Source organism: Lepisma saccharinum, chromosome 1 (genome assembly GCF_977018435.1).
Source record: "Lepisma saccharinum chromosome 1, izLepSacc3.1, whole genome shotgun sequence".
Classification (NCBI taxonomy): Eukaryota; Metazoa; Arthropoda; class Insecta; order Zygentoma; family Lepismatidae; genus Lepisma; species Lepisma saccharinum.
Genome location: NC_139229.1, coordinates 197,083,457 through 197,102,294, shown reverse-complemented (window position 1 = coordinate 197,102,294; position 18,838 = coordinate 197,083,457). Strand labels below are relative to the sequence as shown.

The 18,838-nt window shown below is 36.7% G+C and overlaps 1 protein-coding gene across 1 annotated transcript in view; it reads left to right on the top strand.

Moving 5' to 3' along the window:
• The window catches only part of LOC145991067 (uncharacterized), a 77,914-nt gene extending 59,490 nt beyond the window's left edge, over positions 1 to 18,424 (top strand). Inside the window, exon 5 of the mRNA XM_083126789.1 lies at positions 18,057 to 18,424. Within this exon, the coding sequence (XP_082982915.1) occupies positions 18,057 to 18,287 (231 nt within the window). The 3' untranslated portion in view covers positions 18,288 to 18,424. The remainder of the gene's footprint in view (positions 1 to 18,056) is intronic.
• Positions 18,425 to 18,838: the final 414 nt, after the last annotated feature.

Sequence of the window (18,838 nt, the reverse complement as noted above, 5' to 3'; positions counted from 1 at the left end):
CCTGGTCGGCGAAAGTGGATCACTGGTAGTTCCATATGGCATCATCGGATGCTGGCTTGACACGTTCACTTCGTTGGCACGTCCACGTCCATGACGATACTCGTACACTGTCGACTCCATACGAAAACTAGCGCAATTGTATGTCAGTCCTTCGCTGTCACTCGTACGTAGAGATACATGGCTTAGGCGTTGAGACGAACATACGTAATGAACCATTCGCGGTTTCACCTGGACACACATGGCTCTTGAATGTTATTAACTTTGGTATTGACTGTTATGCACTTCGGTATTAACTTTGCTATCAATGGTTATTAACTTCTACTAACTTAGGGCGTTGTTTCCGACGATTGAAACAGGTGGACGTGTCTGGTGTTATTCTCACCTAACCACACATATGTACACGGATGCGTTGACGGCGAGGGGAAACGACCCCCTTGGGTCTACTTTGCTCTACTCCATGGCTTTAAAAAATCACTCGTGTTAAAAAGACAAGTCCAGACCACGCGCCTGATCACGATTCGTGGCTAGGTCGCGCGTAGCTCATATTCCGGTGTCGATTCTTGGCAAAACTGTTTTCGGGCTATCTCCAAACATCTCTTTTATTCTAAGTAGTAGGAAAGTATATAGGATGAGCACCACTTACAAGTGTAGAAAAGAAGAGGTTATTTGATTGAACAACCCGATTTGCCTACACTTAAAACAATGCCAAGAGGGGCTTATACCTTAATTTTTTAAGTGTGATATGCTCTGAATTTTTAAGAATTTTGAATTCCAGTGTAGAAAAGATGAACTCCCCTCAGATTGATTCTGCCATGTGTACATTGATATAAAGCTCATAGCTCCTGGGTTCTGAGACACAGTAGAGTGTGGTGCATAGCCTCATGGTTTTTATTGCCTTGTAAACAAGAGGCTTCTGGGTTAGAATCCTGATAAAATGTGAAGCCTCCCCTGATTGCAAAATGTTAATATTGTTGCTTTGTAAACAAGAGGCTTGGGTTTGAGTTTTGATAAAATATGAGATTGAAATACATGTGGCAAAATAATATCTCCACACGTGAGATTTTGAGAATAATTATTGTTAGTTGATATACAACTGATAGCTCCCAGATCTGAAACCTGGTAAAAAGTGTTATACAACAGCATAAAAGAGCAAAATTATTTTATATTGGGGATCACCAGAGCCTAGTTATTGTTTTGGCATAGTTCTGTTTTTTTGGACCAAGAAATTTTATATAAGTAAACAATAAAAATGCCAAAACAAAAATATTGCAATCAGTGTAATAAAAATATATCTAGTTCTAATTGGTCTAGGCACCGGCATATTTGTGACTCTAAGAAATGCAGAAAGGCCACAAAAATGTGTCCAAGATGCCATAAAATATTAAGCAAGGCATATTACAAATGGCATAAGTGTAATTCTTATGTACAGTCATCAACATTGCCCCCACAACCATCTACATCTGGTCTGAAAAGAAAGCATGAAACACCTGTTAATGCTAGACCGGCAAAGCAGCCACGCTATGAACCCATCCGTAGCAGTTTTAATAGCCAATTAAGAGATCACCGGTTTGTATCAGAGCCAAGATGTGGCATTAAGAATTTTTTGAACAGTGTAAATCCTGATGTGCAGGCAATTCTAAATGCACAAAATAGCTCTTATAATCTGTCTCTCAAATTGTTTACACAATATAAGAAACCAAATGGCACAAAAATTTACACAGCCCCACATAACAGAAACTGTACCTGTATATTCAAATACAAATTCAGACAAAATAATAAGCAGTTTGATAGATCAATTGAATATTAAACACTCTGAATTTGCAGCAAAAGAGTCTGGATGGAGCCTATGCGGATCTCCACACAAGCTCTATGTTAATATTTCTGAATTCAGCCCATTACAAGGATCTACATATCTGCCATTACCTGCCAATATTAAAAGCAAAAGAGCCGTGGTTAATATAGAAAATACCGACCAGAAATGCTTCTTGTGGTGTATTTTAGCTGCTTTGTATCCAGTTTTAAGGAATCCTCAGAGAATAACTTATTATAAACAATATGAACACAATTTTGATGAAGCAATGGAGGGCATAGAATATCCAATGTCTGTTCAGAATATTGATAAATTTGAAAAAAAGGCCAGGGATATTAATGGCAAACAATTATCTATTAATGTTTTTATTTGTTCTACTGGCCGTGGCAATTGCTTGATAGAACCTCTCAGAATCAGTACACTTGATGATGAATCTGCTATTCCGATTGATTTGCTCTTAATTGAAGGGGATGGCACATATCATTATACTCTGATACACAGTCTTGAAGCTTTAGTCAGAAAACAACAAGGCAAATCCAATACAATATTCAAGTTGTGCAGAAGATGTTTGACTGTATTTGATGGTAAAAAAATAGTGAATAGGGTTCGGGAAGTGAATGCAGAAATTGCTAAAAACAAGTTAATTGAGCATCTGAAATACTGTGGCAACCATAAACCTGTTCATATGGTGATGCCAATGCCAAGTGAAAATGCAAAATTCAAAAAGTTTGAAGCCTTGTTGGAACACCCAGCATATATAGTCTGTGATTTTGAATCAAATCTCAAACCTCTTGCATTCTGTAGCCCAGACCCTGAGGAATCTTCAATTACACCATATCAATTACATGAACCTTCCAGTTTTTGTTATATAGTTATACGGGATGGTGTAGCTAGTGAGCCACACTTATACATGGGACCAAATGCCATCAAAGAATTTGCACATAGAACAGAAAATGAGTGCCATGACATAGCATCTAATTTCTTATTAAAATCAAAACCTATGATGCCTTTAACAGAGAAACAGATTGAAGATTTCAACAATGCAGAAAAATGTCCGGTATGTGATTCTGAATTTTCAGATACAAATATCAAGGTGAAACACCATTCCCATACAGATGGTAAATTCTTAATGGCCCTGTGTAATAGCTGTAATATTAAGATCCAGAGACCAAAATTTGTCCCTATATTTTGCCATGGAGCATCCAATTATGATTTTCATCATTTGATCAGGTGCGAGGGGTTTGACAAGCAGAATTTAAATATTTTAGCAGAAAATGATGAGAAATATATAGCTATTAGCAAAATAATTAAAGTTAATGGTGTTCCTATTCACTTAAGATTTCTTGATTCATACAGAATTTTATCGGCTAGCCTGGCTACACTGGCCACTCAATTATCTGTTGATCAATTCAAAATCACATGTGCTTTGTTTCCAAATCAGGACCTGAAATTAATTAGGCGGAAGGGTGTATATCCATATGATTATGCTACAGGTTTTTCTAAATTTGATGAGTGTGCTCTGCCACCACAACAAGAGTTTTACAGCAAAATCAGAGGATCAGGAATCACTGATGATGATTATCACCATGCCCAATTGATGTGGAACAATTTAAAATGCTAGACACTTGGTGATTATCACAATGCATATTTAAAACTTGATGTGACCCTCTTAGCTGATATACTGCAGGCATTTAGAAAATCTTCCATGCAAAATTATAAGCTGGATCCAATGTATTTTTACAGTGCTCCGGGCCTAGCATGGTCTGCAATGTTTTTGAACACTAAAATGCAATTGGATCTGATCCAAGATCAGGATGTGTATCTGTTTATGGAGCAATGTATAAGAGGGGGCATGGTGCAATGCTCTCAGAGATATGCCAGAGCAAATAACAAATATATTCATGATTATGATCCAGCACGGCCATCAAATTATATACTGTATGTAGATGCAAACAGCCTCTATGGTTATGCTATGATGGATAAACTGCCATATGCAGGGCTTGAGTGGGTTGAAGATTTCAATATTGAAGATCTTAAGGATTTTGATGACAGTGACTATGGCATCTTCTTAGAAGTTGATCTGACAATTCCTGATGATTTACACAAGAAATTTTCTGATCTGCCCCCAATTCCTGAGGTTAAGTGCTCACCTGGCTCTAAACAGAAGAAATTGATGATGACTCTGGAGCCAAAACAGGGCTATGTCATATATTACAAAAACCTCCAGTTCCTGATGAATCATGGTGTTCAAGTGACCAAAATTGGCAAAGTTTTGAGGTTCAGGCACTCAAGATGGTTGAAACCATATATTGATACAAACACAGAGCTTCGAACATCTGCAATGAGCCAATTTGATAAATCTTTGTTTAAATTGATGGTCAATTCTGTATATGGCAAAACTATTGAAAATGTCAGAAAACATACCGATGTTAAAATAATTACTGACCCCAGCCAGAGCAAAAAATTGATTGCAAAGCCTAATTTCAATTATAGAAGAATTTATGATAAAAATATGGCACTCTTCAACATGAAAAAAACAAAAATTAAGTTTGATAAGCCTATTTATGTAGGGGCCGTGGGAATTGGCCAAATTACATATGTTAAAATTGTATTATGATGTGCTGAAACCTTTTTATAAGGATCGTGTAAAACTGATGTACATGGACACAGATAGTTTTGTTCTTGATATTCAGACAGAAGATGTTTATCAAGATATGTCACAGCCTGAATTGCTTGAATATTTTGATAGCAGTGAACATACAAGAATTCAACCCCACAACAAAAAGGTGCCTGGCAAGTTAAAAGATGAGACACTTGGTGATGTTATTGTGGTATTTGCTGGGTTAAGGGCCAAGATGTACAGCTTTGAAACATGTAGCGGTGTTGTTGCCAAAAAGGCCAAGGGCATTGGCAGAGTAACTGTAGACCAAGAGCTTGAATTTTAAAATTATGAAGATTGTCTCAAATCCCAGAATTTAATCAGAACATCAGAAAATAGAATTCAGAGTGTGGATCACTTATTGACTAGCAATATTGTAAGAAAAGTGGCTCTGGACCCACATGATGATAAGAGATGTATTTTATCATGTGGCATACATACTCTACCATGGGGTCATTGTTATTTGAAAAATGGCAATCAATGCCCAATTACAGAGCATGATTTGAAATAAATAAACATGCCTATGAACTTATTTGGGTTCAAAAAACAGGCTATTATGGAGCTGCCAACACCATCACCCTCTTCTGATATAATATCTAAACTGAGTGGTTTATTAATTATTCATCTGAACAGCATACTTACAGATGTTGATGATGAAACAGGTAAAATATTGTACATATTTAACAATAATTTAAATCATTACCAATTACCTGTAGGTGGTCAATTGCAATTTATTACAACCCCTGAGGGTGATGTCAAAATTTCAGTAGGGAGAAATATTTACAGAATTAAGCACTCAAACATGATTTCCGGCACTGTATATACTGTTTCTGGTGGTGACTGCTTATATATTGAGGTCCCTGGATCCTATGACAAGCTTATACCTTTTTTTATAGAATTAAGAATCAGATATTCAATAATAAATAACCACTAAAACAAAATGCCTAATGATATATTTGGCCATACAAGACATGAAGATCACAGTGATGAGATTCTGATGCTTGATGTCAGAGTCAAGAAATTAAGAAGTGATTTACAAGCTTTACAAACCACACTCAATGCCAGTCTTCAATTACAAATTACAAATTTACAATCACAATGCATGGACCCTCTTCTTAAAATTGATTCTGAACTCAAATTATTTCTTCAGAAATATACTGATTTGGCCACATTGAATAATTTTCAAAGTTTAGAAGAAGCTGTAGCAGCTCTTCAAGCCAAATTTAAGACCCAGGCTACCAACTCTGAGCAATTGAAACAACAATTGGAAGAGCAGATAAATAATGTACAGATGCAGCTCCAAACAATTGTCAAAAGCATAAAATCACAAGAAGATTTTGATCTAGTTATTTCCACTCTAAAGGAACAGATTCAGTCACTCCAGATACCTAATCTGGACCCTCTGAACAATGCCATAGCCGAGGTTAAAGAAAAAATTGAGACACTTGAAAATTTTATGAACAACTTGCCATCTTCTGATGCTTTGAGTGCAATAACTCGCAGTGTAGCCAATATTAAGCTGCAACTTGAAACATATGAAGATTTTGGAAAAATTCAAAGTACCATATCCCATCTTGAGGGTACAATAGCAGCAGTGCAAAGTGATTTGGCAAATGTACAAGAATCTCTAGAATCCAGATTGCCTGGGATTGTAGATACCCTTGTCAGTGTCCAGCAACAGATCACAAAGCTTGAAAACCTCAACACTGAATCTGAGCTATCTCATTTTCATCACTTGATTGATGATATCCAAACAAAACTTGAAATTTTACCACATTCAACACCCTCTCAGGCAGATATAGCCCTGCTCCAAGATGCTATGCAAAGTGTGGCTGATGTTTCTGAATTAAACAATGTAAAATTGGCACTTGAATCTTTGCAAAATACTGTGTCAAATCTGCCTACATCACAGGAACTTAAAAATATTAAGAGAGCTGTGAATCGCATATTGAAATCAGAAGATATCAAGAATATCCAGGCAGAGATCAAACAACTTACTCAGACAGTGGCCACTCTACCAACCAATCAACATATTAATGAACTGCATGCCCTGTTTGAGGATATCAGAAGACAGGTCCATGATCTTACTGCTCAAAATTCAAAATTGGCAGTTGTTGAAAATTTACAGCAAATTGTAGCCAATATCAAGCAACAGCTAGGGACCATGGAATCCAATCAAGCAAATGCTCTGTCTGTTTTTGCCACCCAGCTACAAGAAATTGTGCAACAGTACAAGAAACTTGTTGTGGACATAAAAATCAAGCCAGGCCATGATGATGTTGTTAGGACTATCAATGAGCACCTTGAATCTATAACAAGCAGATTGCTTACAGCAGAAAAAGAAATAACCGGCATAATCGAGAATCCTAAACATACAGTAATTCTTGAATTGTACAGCATCCCCAACAAAGAATATGATTCACCATTTACACCAGGTGGCAAAATATGTATGCTGTCCGCTGCACAATTTTATTACCAGTTTTTTGTTGGGGCACACTTAGACCAATCAAGATCAAATATTGGCTTCAACCACAGGCACACCACTACCCCACCTTATCAATAACAAATGCTGATAACAAAGCAAAAATCACCCGTGTAGAATTAGAGGATTTTACAGATCCCAATACATTAGAAACAGCATATGTTGAAGATGATGGCTCTCTGGAATTTAAAATACATATAGGAGACAAATTATATTTAGAAAATCCTGTAGTATCAGATGCTGAACACCCTATAGTTGCAATATTCTTGTTTACATATTATGTCTAGACAAATTATTGTTGATGAATTACACAGACAAGCCAGACATAATTATAAGAGACTGCCAGTAGTCACTAAAAAATCTTATGTATAAACAATTTACACTTCAAGGTAATTATAAATGGATTAATATTCTTCCAGAACTTCTACATAAATATAACAACTCTGTCCATTCCACAATCAACATGAAACCCTCTGAAATAACTTCATCTGATGAGCAAAAATTGATCAGCACTGTTTATTATCCTAAATATCAGCCAACAACAAGAAAAGCCAAATACAGGGTGGGTGATCAAGTAAGAATCAGCAAATATAAGCACTTATTCAAAAGAGGTTTTACAAGAAACTGGAGCACTGAATTATTTACAGTGGTTCAAGTTAAACCTGGGACCCTTAACACATATATAATAAAAGATCACCGAGGAGAAATTCTCACAGGCCGGTTCTATGAAGAAGAGCTCAGCAAAACTAAACAGCCTGACACATATCTCATAGAAAAAATTATCCGCAAAAAAGGCAACAAGTTATTTGTCAAATGGCTAGGACTCCCAGAACACAGCTGGATCGATGCAAGCAAAGTGATAATATGAGCACCTGGGATGTTATAAAAAGGCTGCCAGAACCTGAACAGCAGAATAAGAGAAATGGCAAGTTGCTGCCTGATAATATTAGGTGTCTTATTGTTGGGCCATCTGCTTGTGGTAAAACTACACTAATGGTTGATAATTTTTTATTGGCACCCAACTGGTTAGACTGGAAAAACAGGCACTTGTATGTCTTCTCTAAGAGCTTGGAACAATTAAAATATCAGCAGCTGATGAGGCTATATGATGGATTGGATATTGCCACTTTTGAATCAGATGTTAAGCCACTCCATGAATGTCTCGATAATTCTGTTATTGTGTTTGATGACATTATACTGGATAATCAAAACAAGGTTAGAAATTTCTTTACACAGGGCCGACACAAAAACATTGATTGCTTCTACCTGGCACAGACTTTTTCTAAAATTCCGAAGCAGCTGATCCGAGACAACAGCAATTTTATATGTGTGTTTCATCAAGACCATACCAACCTCAAACACATACATGATGAATATGTAGGTGGGGACCTGAGCTACAATGATTTTTCCAAGATTTGCAGTGGGTGCTGGAACCAGGACAGTTATGGGTTTGTCACAATTGATATGACAAGAAAACCCAATAGTGGCAAATACAGAAATAAAATCAACAATTTTCTAGACATTGAAACATAAATAAATAACCATGAAATGGCCAATTATTGACGATCTTAAATTAAGAGATTATCTTGTAAAAAGATTTAAGGGATGGAAATCAGAGAACCGAGGAATTTATGAAAAACACAAACAAACAGAACAGCCTATCATTGATGCTATTAGTGAATTAGGTAAAAATATCAAAACTGTTACAGAGCAAAATCAAAATTTGATCACAGAGCTTGTACCTGTAGCTGCAAGAAACATATTAGATTATCCATTCACCCCACTTTCCAGTATTCATACACCTAGTCCTGTTGCTCCTCGAAGAATTGAAGCTACTCAGGATCCTATTGAATTGGGTCTTCTTGCTCAAAAATATTTAACCACACCTAAAGACAACAAAGATGAGGTCTTTGGCTTATATGCTGACACAGAGCGTGATGGTAGCATCATACATAGAATTGGCAATTTCAGAGTAACATTTATGGGAGATGATCTGATTGTATATTCAGAATCTCGTCTTGGAGAAAAAGGTGGTTTTGTTAAATATCCTGGCACACCTGGATTGTGGGAACTGATGACTAGGAAGAGACCTGGCGACTATACAGATCAAGATTATGAATATTACAAAGAAATATTAATAAAATCAGATGCTCTATACCAGAACAATGATCCCACACAAAAAAGGGTCAAGTCTAGCAGTGGAGCAAAATACAACAATTTAATCAAGCCCATATGGTCACAAATCAAGACAGGTAGTGGAATCAAACAATACAACACCCTGCCTAAAGAATTTGTGTGGGTTGATGATGTCAGGAAACTTGTAGATAGGTTGCTGGTCATAGCTGGAGAGGAAAATGCTGGCAACCACAATTTTTACAATGAAAAGGTTGGAATTATGGACATGATAAGCACGAAATTGTCTAATTTTATAGTGAATGACACTAAGGGGATTGGATATCTTATAAAAATTATTAATACTCTACCACCTAAATTTTGGAATATTTCTGAGGGTCGGGGCTTGGTTAATGACATTATAAACAAGCTGCCATTTGAACTACACATTCCAGGTTATCAGTATTGTGGTCCAGGCACAAAATTGGACCATAGATTAAACAGAGGTGATCCTGGTGTTAATCCCCTAGATGCTGCTTGTAGAGACCATGACATAGCATACAACACACATTCTGATCTTGACAAGAGACATGTTGCAGACAAGAAATTAGAAGAGGCTGCATTTGGTAGATTTGTAAGCAAAGATGCTTCTTTGAGTCAGAGAATAGCAGCATTGGGGACCACCATAGCTATGAATACCAAACAAATATGGGTGGGGGTTGTGAATATGTATATAATAAACCTAGAATGAAGGCCAAGGGTGTTATGTATCAAGTACCTTATGCAGGTCTTAAATCTCTTAAAACTATTGATAGCCTTTTGACCAAAAAGCAGCGCAAGAAAAAAAGCTCTTGTCTTGCAAAGGGCCATGGCATGAAATTGTTACTTAGTACCCCCCAATTAAAAAAATTACAGCAATCTAGGAAAAAATCACATGTGGGGGGATTTATATTTACTATCCCTGCCATCTTAGCTGCTCTCGGGGCTGTTGGGAGCTTGGCTGGGGGATCAGCTGCCATAGCAAAAACAGTAATAGATGCCAAGAAAAATAGGGCAGAATTAGATGAATTGAAGCGCCATAACCAGGCCATGGAGAAACAAGGCAAAGGTGTTAAGAGAGCCATGAATAAGTTTAAAAAAAACAAGAGCCGCTTACAAACCAAGATATTGAAGCTTTAATCACGCCACTGGGCATCAAACATTTTAGAGGTGTGTACATGTCTGATTCTTTACCAGAACAACCACTCAACAAAGAGTGTGGCATTGTTAATTTGGATAAGTACAAAAATCAGGGCACTCACTGGATCTGTTATCTTAAATATTTAAAAAATGAGGCATTTGTGTTTGATTCATTTGGAGGTGTTCCGCCTGAAAATTTAGTAAAATATCTAAATTCAGCTAATCTTTATTACAATAATGCCCGTGTTCAAAACTTCAAAGATGTTAATTGTGGACATTTGTGTTTATCTGTTCTTAGATATATGTCTCAAATAAATAAACCATCAATTGAAAATTTTCAAAAAGCCTTGTGGTATCTGAAACATCATGGGGGTATTCCATCTCACCAGCCAAAATTCAATATTGAAACTCAAATTACATGATGATATAGTATATCCCAAAACAATAGCTCTCAGAGCATTTTATGGCTTGTACTTAATCCCTAATATTACACACCACAACAACACAATTGCAGTAGGGGATCAAAAAATTGTCATTACTCCAGGGCAGTATAATCTGTCCACTCTAAATGCTCAATTACCCAGAGGTGTAGTGTTAAGTCAAAATTCTGTCACTCACAGAGTAGAGATTGTATCTGCTACAGAGACAGTGGATCTGGGTACTATAGGAGAGCTGTTAGGATTTGAGAACAACACAAAACTTGAAGCGGCCATCAAACACACTGCTATTAATATACCCAAATTCTTAGCCATAGAGACTCTAAATATTCACTGTAATGTGGCCGAGGGTATGATCACCAAATCAAATGGCATAGGCACTCACAAACAAACTGGCATCATTGCAACATTCAAACCTAATTCTGAATTTATGGAGCCCATCATCTACAATCCATCCCCAACATTATATTTTCCTGTGTGTCATAATAGAATAGATTACATTGAGTTGATGGTCACTAATGCAAAAGAAGAATTAGTTGATTTTGCTGGAGCCACAACAACTGCAATCATAGAGATTAATATTTAAATAAAAATACATACAAGAAGAAAATGGAAAATATTGAGAGTTATGAGCTACAATCATTCCCCCCAAACAGGAGGACATTTGCAAATTTAAATCAACCCAACACAGAGATTGAGGTTGATCTTGATGTAGGGGATGGCTTTATACACCCCCACAGAGCAGATCTATACATCAAGTTTGATGTTGTAAAGCTCGATGGTACAGATTATCCGGCAAATTCAAATATAAGATTGGTAGACAATTTTGTGCCACATCTGTTCTCTGAAATTGAGATCAGAAAGCATGGTGTTGTTATAAACAGAGTGGATTATCCCGGCATTACCTCCACAGCTTTGGCCACATTAAAATTATCCAAAACCGAGGCTTCTTACTACAAAATAGGTGGATTTGAGGCTGGTGATAAGATATTATCTAAAAACCACACAGTGCTGTTCCCAATGCGCCTGTTGCCAGGATTCTTCTCAGATTACAAAGATATTATGTGGAAGGGTGGTTTAAGAATTACATTTAGAAGAGCTGCCAATGATAACAATGCTTTGATGAGGTACAGTGCAATAAACTCTACAGGGGAAGCTCTGCCTAATACCCTACCTGATGAGGGCAAATGCATTATTCAGACTATGGAGCTAAGAATCCCTGTTGTTGAATATGAAGCCAGTTATGCTCTTAAATACAAAGCTGATATAATAAAAAATCCACATATTCCTCTACAATTTTATACATATCAATGTGTACAGAAGCCTGCATCTGGTACCTATTATGAGTTTGATGCCACAAATTCATTCTCCAGTATACAATATGATATGCCAGATTTTGTGGTGGTTCTGTTTCAGACTGGAAGACACAATAATCAGGAAAAAAATTCAAGTAAATTTGATAACTGCAACATCAAGAACATATATCTTAAAAATGGCAGAAATGAGGTATTTCCTAGAGAAAATTATAATTTAGACATGTCAAAGGATGATTTCCTCAAATTATATAGGGCATTTTCAGCATTCAAACGTGTCACTACTGGCAATACTGACATGTATTACACACCAGATGAATTCAAAGCACAGAGACCCATGTTTGTAATCAACACTTCAAAAAGGAAACAAGTTGTGGTTAATGACAGGACAAACATTAAAATTATCTGTGAATTCCACGAAACACTCCCCGATGACACCATATGTAGTGTTATTCTCATAGGTGAAAAATCATATGTTTATGATGTAAGAAATGAGAGAGTCACAGAGCAATTCTAGAGGGCCGACTCAAACACAGAATCCCCTTGATTACAAAGCAATAATACCAACACTTTGCCGTCAGGGAGGCATTACATTTTATCAGGATTCAAACACGAGCCTCTTGTTTACAAGGCAATAAGCCATGGGACTATGTCCACATTTTATTGAGAACCCAGAGCTATATCAGCTAAATACATTTCAAAGTTGGACTTTGAAATATGGAATAAATATGGTGTAAGTCCCGCTCAGGCATATATTAACACAGCAAGACAAAACTAGAATTGTGCTCAGGTTTGCATGACAATATCCAAGGAGTCAATATTATCATTACTAAGAATTTCCTATTTGAGTTAATAATATGATGGATAACATGTAATTTTCTCTGAAGGGGTACAGTGTAGATAAGAATTTCTCTTTGAGTAAATAATATGATGGATGACATGTAATTTCCCCTGAAAAGGCACAGTGCAGGTTATATTTCTTGCATGTCAGCAGATATAATCTCCCAGGCGTACAGAAAGAGGCCAATATTCTCTTTACTAAGAATTTTCTCTTTGAGTAAATAATATGATGGATGATATGTTATTTCTCTCTGAAAAGACACAGTGTAGATTATATCTGCTGACATGAAAGAAATATAATCTCCCAGGCGTGCAATAATTTATTGCTGGCCGAGACATAGGACTGATCAAAGATTAGAAAAACATGCAAGCAATTAAATATGTTTGCCCACTCTTCTCTTATTGTATTGAGCGGGCAGTTCAACAGCAGTAACTAGGCTCTGGTGATCCCCAATATAAAATAATTTTGCTCTATTATTGCTGTTGGAGAACACTTTTTACCAGGTTTCAGATCTGGGAGCTATCAGTTGTATATCAACTAACAATAATTATTCTCAAATTCTCACGTGTGGACATATTATTTTGCCACATGTATTTCAATCTTACACATTTTATCAGGACTCAAACCCGAGCCTCTTGTTTACAAAGCAACAATATTAACACTTTGCAATCAGGGGAGGCTTCACATTTTTTCAGGACTCAAACCCAGAAGCCTCTTGTTTACAAGGCAATAAAAACCATGAGGCTATGCACCACACTCTACTGGGTCTCAGAACCCAGGAGCTATGAGCTTTATATCAATGTACACATGGCAGAATCAATCTGAGGGGAGTTCATCTTTTCTACACTGGAATTCAAAATTCTTAAAAATTCAGAGCATATCACACTTAAAAAATTAAGGTATAAGCCCCTCTTGGCATTGTTTTAAGTGTAGGCAAATCGGGTTGTTCAATCAAATAACCTCTTCTTTTCTACACTTGTAAGTGGTGCTCATCCTATATACTTTCCTACTACTATTCTAGATTTGAACGTGGTGAGCCTCTAGACTCTGTGTTTAGGTGCCTATTTATTGTTTTTGGTGCTTTGACCGTTGTCCTCCTATCCTGGTCTGTGTTAATGCTGATCCTTGACCTCTGCTAGCAGCCCCTCGTGCAGAGATTAGGCTAACTCCTCCGCTATTGTGTCTCTCACGTCCAGCGAGGCCTCTCTCAACGGGGATGCCCTCTTGAAATGTATCCAGCGTTGGATTTTTAATAATTTATTACTCCCGTAATCTGTATCTGAAATCTGTACTTTCATGATATGGTCTTCCGCTGGTTAAAATCTCATCCAATTTGGTCCAGTAGTTTAGAAGTTCTTCTTTTCCTGTCATTCTCCATATGAATGCATGTAAATCAGGATTCAGGCGAAAAACGATTGTTGAGCAAGCTCGCTTTGGCTAAAGCTGTTGCTAGACATCTTTATTCGCGACGGATTTTAATATTACCTATTGTAAATAATTCTTAATAACGGGCAAATAGATCAATTACCTTTTACTCAAGATTTGACCGTTCTAGGGTTATTTTTTTTTCAATTCCACTTTTGTTAAACAAGAGCATTGTAACATTATTTGTAATAGCAGTGTAAATTGGCTACAAATAAATAAATTGACACACGTTTAAAGGGATATTATGATACTCTACCGATAATTGGTACACCTTCAAAGACATTGACAAATATTAATAAAATAACTATTTATATTTGTGGTAATTCAGGTCATACTGATTTTACCTCTTTTCCCACTCTAGTTCAATGCAAGGATACCTCTGCAAATATCAAATAAATAGTTTTCATCGTGAGCAATTCTCCATGAAATGTTTGCGCCGATTCGTACTACATTCGTTTTCTTTGTTACAAACAAGTATTCTTTGCACATTACATGTAGGAGGAGAGTTCTGCATCTGCATTTTACATTGGTTAGCTCCTTCTACTTACTTTCAGGAACGAAAGCTTGTAAGGTAGTGGTTACCGTTATAGTTTTCAACCTGATGGTCGTATGTTGAAACCCCTCAAGTAGCACAACGTCTTCGTAAGTTTTGGATATATCACAATGTGTTCAGTGTCCACGCCGTCTGAAACGGAATAATTGTGTTTGGAATTAAAGATGGAGGGAGGATACATATTAAATACGAAAATCTCCACTTCAACAAACTGAGCAGTGGGAAAAATTGGATAATTCTTATAAATGTGAAAAATTACATTCATGTTTTTAGTATTATTATCGCAGGTAAAATCAAAGATCTTACGTGTAAGGTTTTATATTGCTCTGAACTCAGCCAAAAGTGATATCGCACCGATCTAGTACATTCTCTAATACATTTTAAAATGTTATTGAATGTTTCATGTCGATAATTTGATCAATGCATCAATTCTTGACGCTGAGACGATATTTTATGCAACTACTTTTTGTGTCCTCTCGTCTCCATCCTTATTTGTTTCTCTCTTCTCCTTCTCCTCTGCCTCTATCTCATATCGCCTTCCCTCCTGTTCTCGACTCTTGTCTCCATCCCACTATACTCCAGTCCTTTTATCTCCTCTCCTGATTTAGATTTCCGACTCCACTGCATTCTTCTCCTTTCCTCTTTGATCTTATATTTTTCTCTCCTTTACTCTACTTTCCACTTCCCTCTTCTCGTCTGATCCTCTCTTCTCAAAACTCCTCTTTTCCTCTCATATCATCTCGTTTCCCTCCTCTGTACTTCTGTTTGCCCCATTTTTGTAATCTATCCTCACATCTTTTTCCTTTCTTCTCATTACTTCTCCCATTCACTTCTGTCCTCTATTTTCTTCCCTCCTTTGCTTTTCCTCTTCCCCTTTTGCTTTCTCTGTTCTCCTCACCTTAGTTTCCTTTCGTTTCTTCCCTCCTCTTTTACTTTGTGTAGAATCATCAGCGATGAAATACTAAAAAACTGATTTTCTTTCTTTCAGAAAGTATTTCTCATTTGAGACAAATTTAACACTGATATATTTTATAGTTTTATACCATTATACTTGGTTTTATTTCTTTCGCGTATTTCATAAATGTATATTGTGCATGTGACAACCCTGAAATTGAGCCTAACTCTGCACACAACCCACCAACGTTTTTTGTGTAAGTTTAAAATGTATTTGTCCTTAGACTTTTGAGTTACGTCGTACAACGAAACCTAATACATTGTTCGCTAATAAATTGATAAGGATTTTTAATACGATGTTGTATTCATGAGAATTCCTGAAAAAAAAAGAATTGCCAGAATGTTAGAAGACATTCACAATATCCTCGAACATTGAACATTAACCTTTTGCCGCCCAAGGCCTTTTTCACATGTCCCGAGCCGATTTTGAGCAAAATGCCTAGTTTCAATTAAATGAGTGTAGATCGGAGGCTAATTGCCCTAGAGAGATGAGTGATATACCGTTGTACGCGGAATGAACCGCAAATTCAGACTATATGAAATTTTTGCAAAATCGGCGTGTATGTGGCGGGGGGAGGGGCTAAATCTCAAAATTCCAAAATTTCCGGAAAAACATTTTGTTCCCCCACCCTCCCCTCAAGCAGAAACTAAATGACAGTGTCGACATGCTCATGGAAATGATCGCTAACATGTAAGGAACACAAAAATATTTGCATTATTATCATATGACCAATGTAACTTAAGTTATACTCCCAAAACGAATTGTCGGCACGCCACTGATTCAAGCTTCAAAATGCAGCGGTACCTTGAAATGACTTTAGCTCAGAGACTATTTGCCCTGGAGATATGAACGATATACCGTTGTACGCAGAATGAATCACAGATTCAGAAGATATATAATTTATGCACGTTCGGCGTACATATGGGGGAAAAGAGGGTAAATCCCCTGAAAATACTTTTTTTTTTTAAAAAAAGAGGTTTCTCCCCCACCCCCCGCCCCCCCAAAAAAAGGATATGAAAAGTTCAAAATGCACATAGAAATTATCGCTGACATGTAAGGAACACAAACATATTTGCATTATTATCATATGACTAATGCAACTTGAGTTGTACCCCCAAAAGGATTCAAGCTTCAAAATGCAGAGTTACATTGAAATGACTATAGCTCAGAAACTAAATGCCCTAGAGATATGAAAGATATATCGTTGTACGCAGAATGAATCACAGATTCAGAAGATATATAATTTTGCACATTCGGCGTACATATGGGGAGAAAAGGGGGAAATCCCCTCAAAAATACTTTTCTTTAAAAAAAATGGTGTTTCTCCCGCACCCCGAAAAAAATGTCAAAATGCAAAATTTATGCAAAATTTATGCAAATTTGGGGTATATATGGAGGCGGAAGGGAGAAAACCCCCAAAAATTATTTTAAAAATTGTCACGTCACCCAAAAAATGTCCTTGCACTTGGGCACAAAACGACACTTACGCACAACATTCACGGTCGAAAAGCTAGAACGTAGTGAAAAATGAGCGCCAATTCTTGCACCTGCTTGAAATTCTATTTTTAGACAATGCTGGGTAACCCCTGTTGCCACTTGTGGACACTTGTGCTAAAAAAAACAAAGGTTTCCTTCATCGCGCTTCGAAATTCCATTCTCACAAAGCAGATTCAACAACCAGTCTTCCCCTCCCCCTCCCCCTCCCCCAACCCCGTGCTTTCGCCCTCACGGAAAACTTTCATTTTGACATCGGATACTGATAAACAAGCTTCCTTCGAATGAGTGAAGGGAGTTAAAAGCATTGCTTTAGAACAACAAAGCCGGTCTTCCTTTGTCGGCAAAAATTTGAAGTTGAAAAGAGCTAGCAAAAGAGAAGTAATTTTCCCGCCTTTTCCCCTACATTTTCATGAAGACAAAAAAATTTTAAAAAACATTTCTGTTAAATACATGTGTTAGGAACAATATAAAAAAATTAAATGGAAATTCTAGTCAAAAATAGAAAAGTTAAAACGTAAAAACTACGACCTTGACACAGCGTCTCGATCGAGATGCTTGGGACAGTGAGGGTTACATTTGGGTATCTCGTTCGAGACGCTTGGGCGGCAAAAGATTAATGAAGGACACTCACAATGAACATCCATGATTCGAAACCGGAAACTTTGGTAACGAGGTCAAAAGACTACGCTTAGTATTTTCGGTCACCGAGTCTGTTCACTATATTTGCACATCTTTTTGTTGCCTTTAATGCTAATAATATAAATAAAAATTAATATGTTACATTTGTTTTCAGAATTTGTACCTTTCTGAAAGTTATTTCAATATTTTGGAGACTCCAGAATCAAATTGGAAGTTAGTGAGTAACAACGAAGCAGACTATAACATTAAGCTGAACTACTATCTGCGTAACAAGGAAGTAGGTTGTCAGTACATCAAGGCATCAGTTAGACCTTACAAAACAATATTTCAAAGCATTGAAGAAGCTTTGAAGAATACATATTTTGATGCTGCTTCTCTTGGTTAATATGTTGGAAATTTTTTGTTCAGATTTGTATTCAAACAACTTTGGTACACATACATATTTGTTACAAATGAAGATATAACCCCGAAGCAGTTAATTGTAAAACTATAGGATCAATAAATTGTGCTGTTAATATACTACTTATATACGTGTTTCCTTTCAATATTACCTTAACTTACCAACTTCCGTATAGTTCTATGCTAACTTTTTCCTTTTTCGCAGCTTCAATGCATTTGTATAACTTGCCATTCATGTCCACCTTCTCACTTTCATTGATGATAGCCTATCTCCATGGCGGAGTGGTTCGCACATCGTGCTACGACGCCAGGGATCCTGGGTTCGAATCTCGGCCTGGGCATGGATGTTTGTGAGTGTCCATTCATTAATTTCATGACACCACCACTTATCCCAATATTTGCAAATTTGCCAAAAAGGCACGAAAAGCGAAGTAAAATAAAACAATTCAATAAAAATCATAAATGATAGATCATTGGGATACCATCAAATATATTAATTTTACGTTCTCTTTTTGCTGCTAATTTGATTCTTTTTTT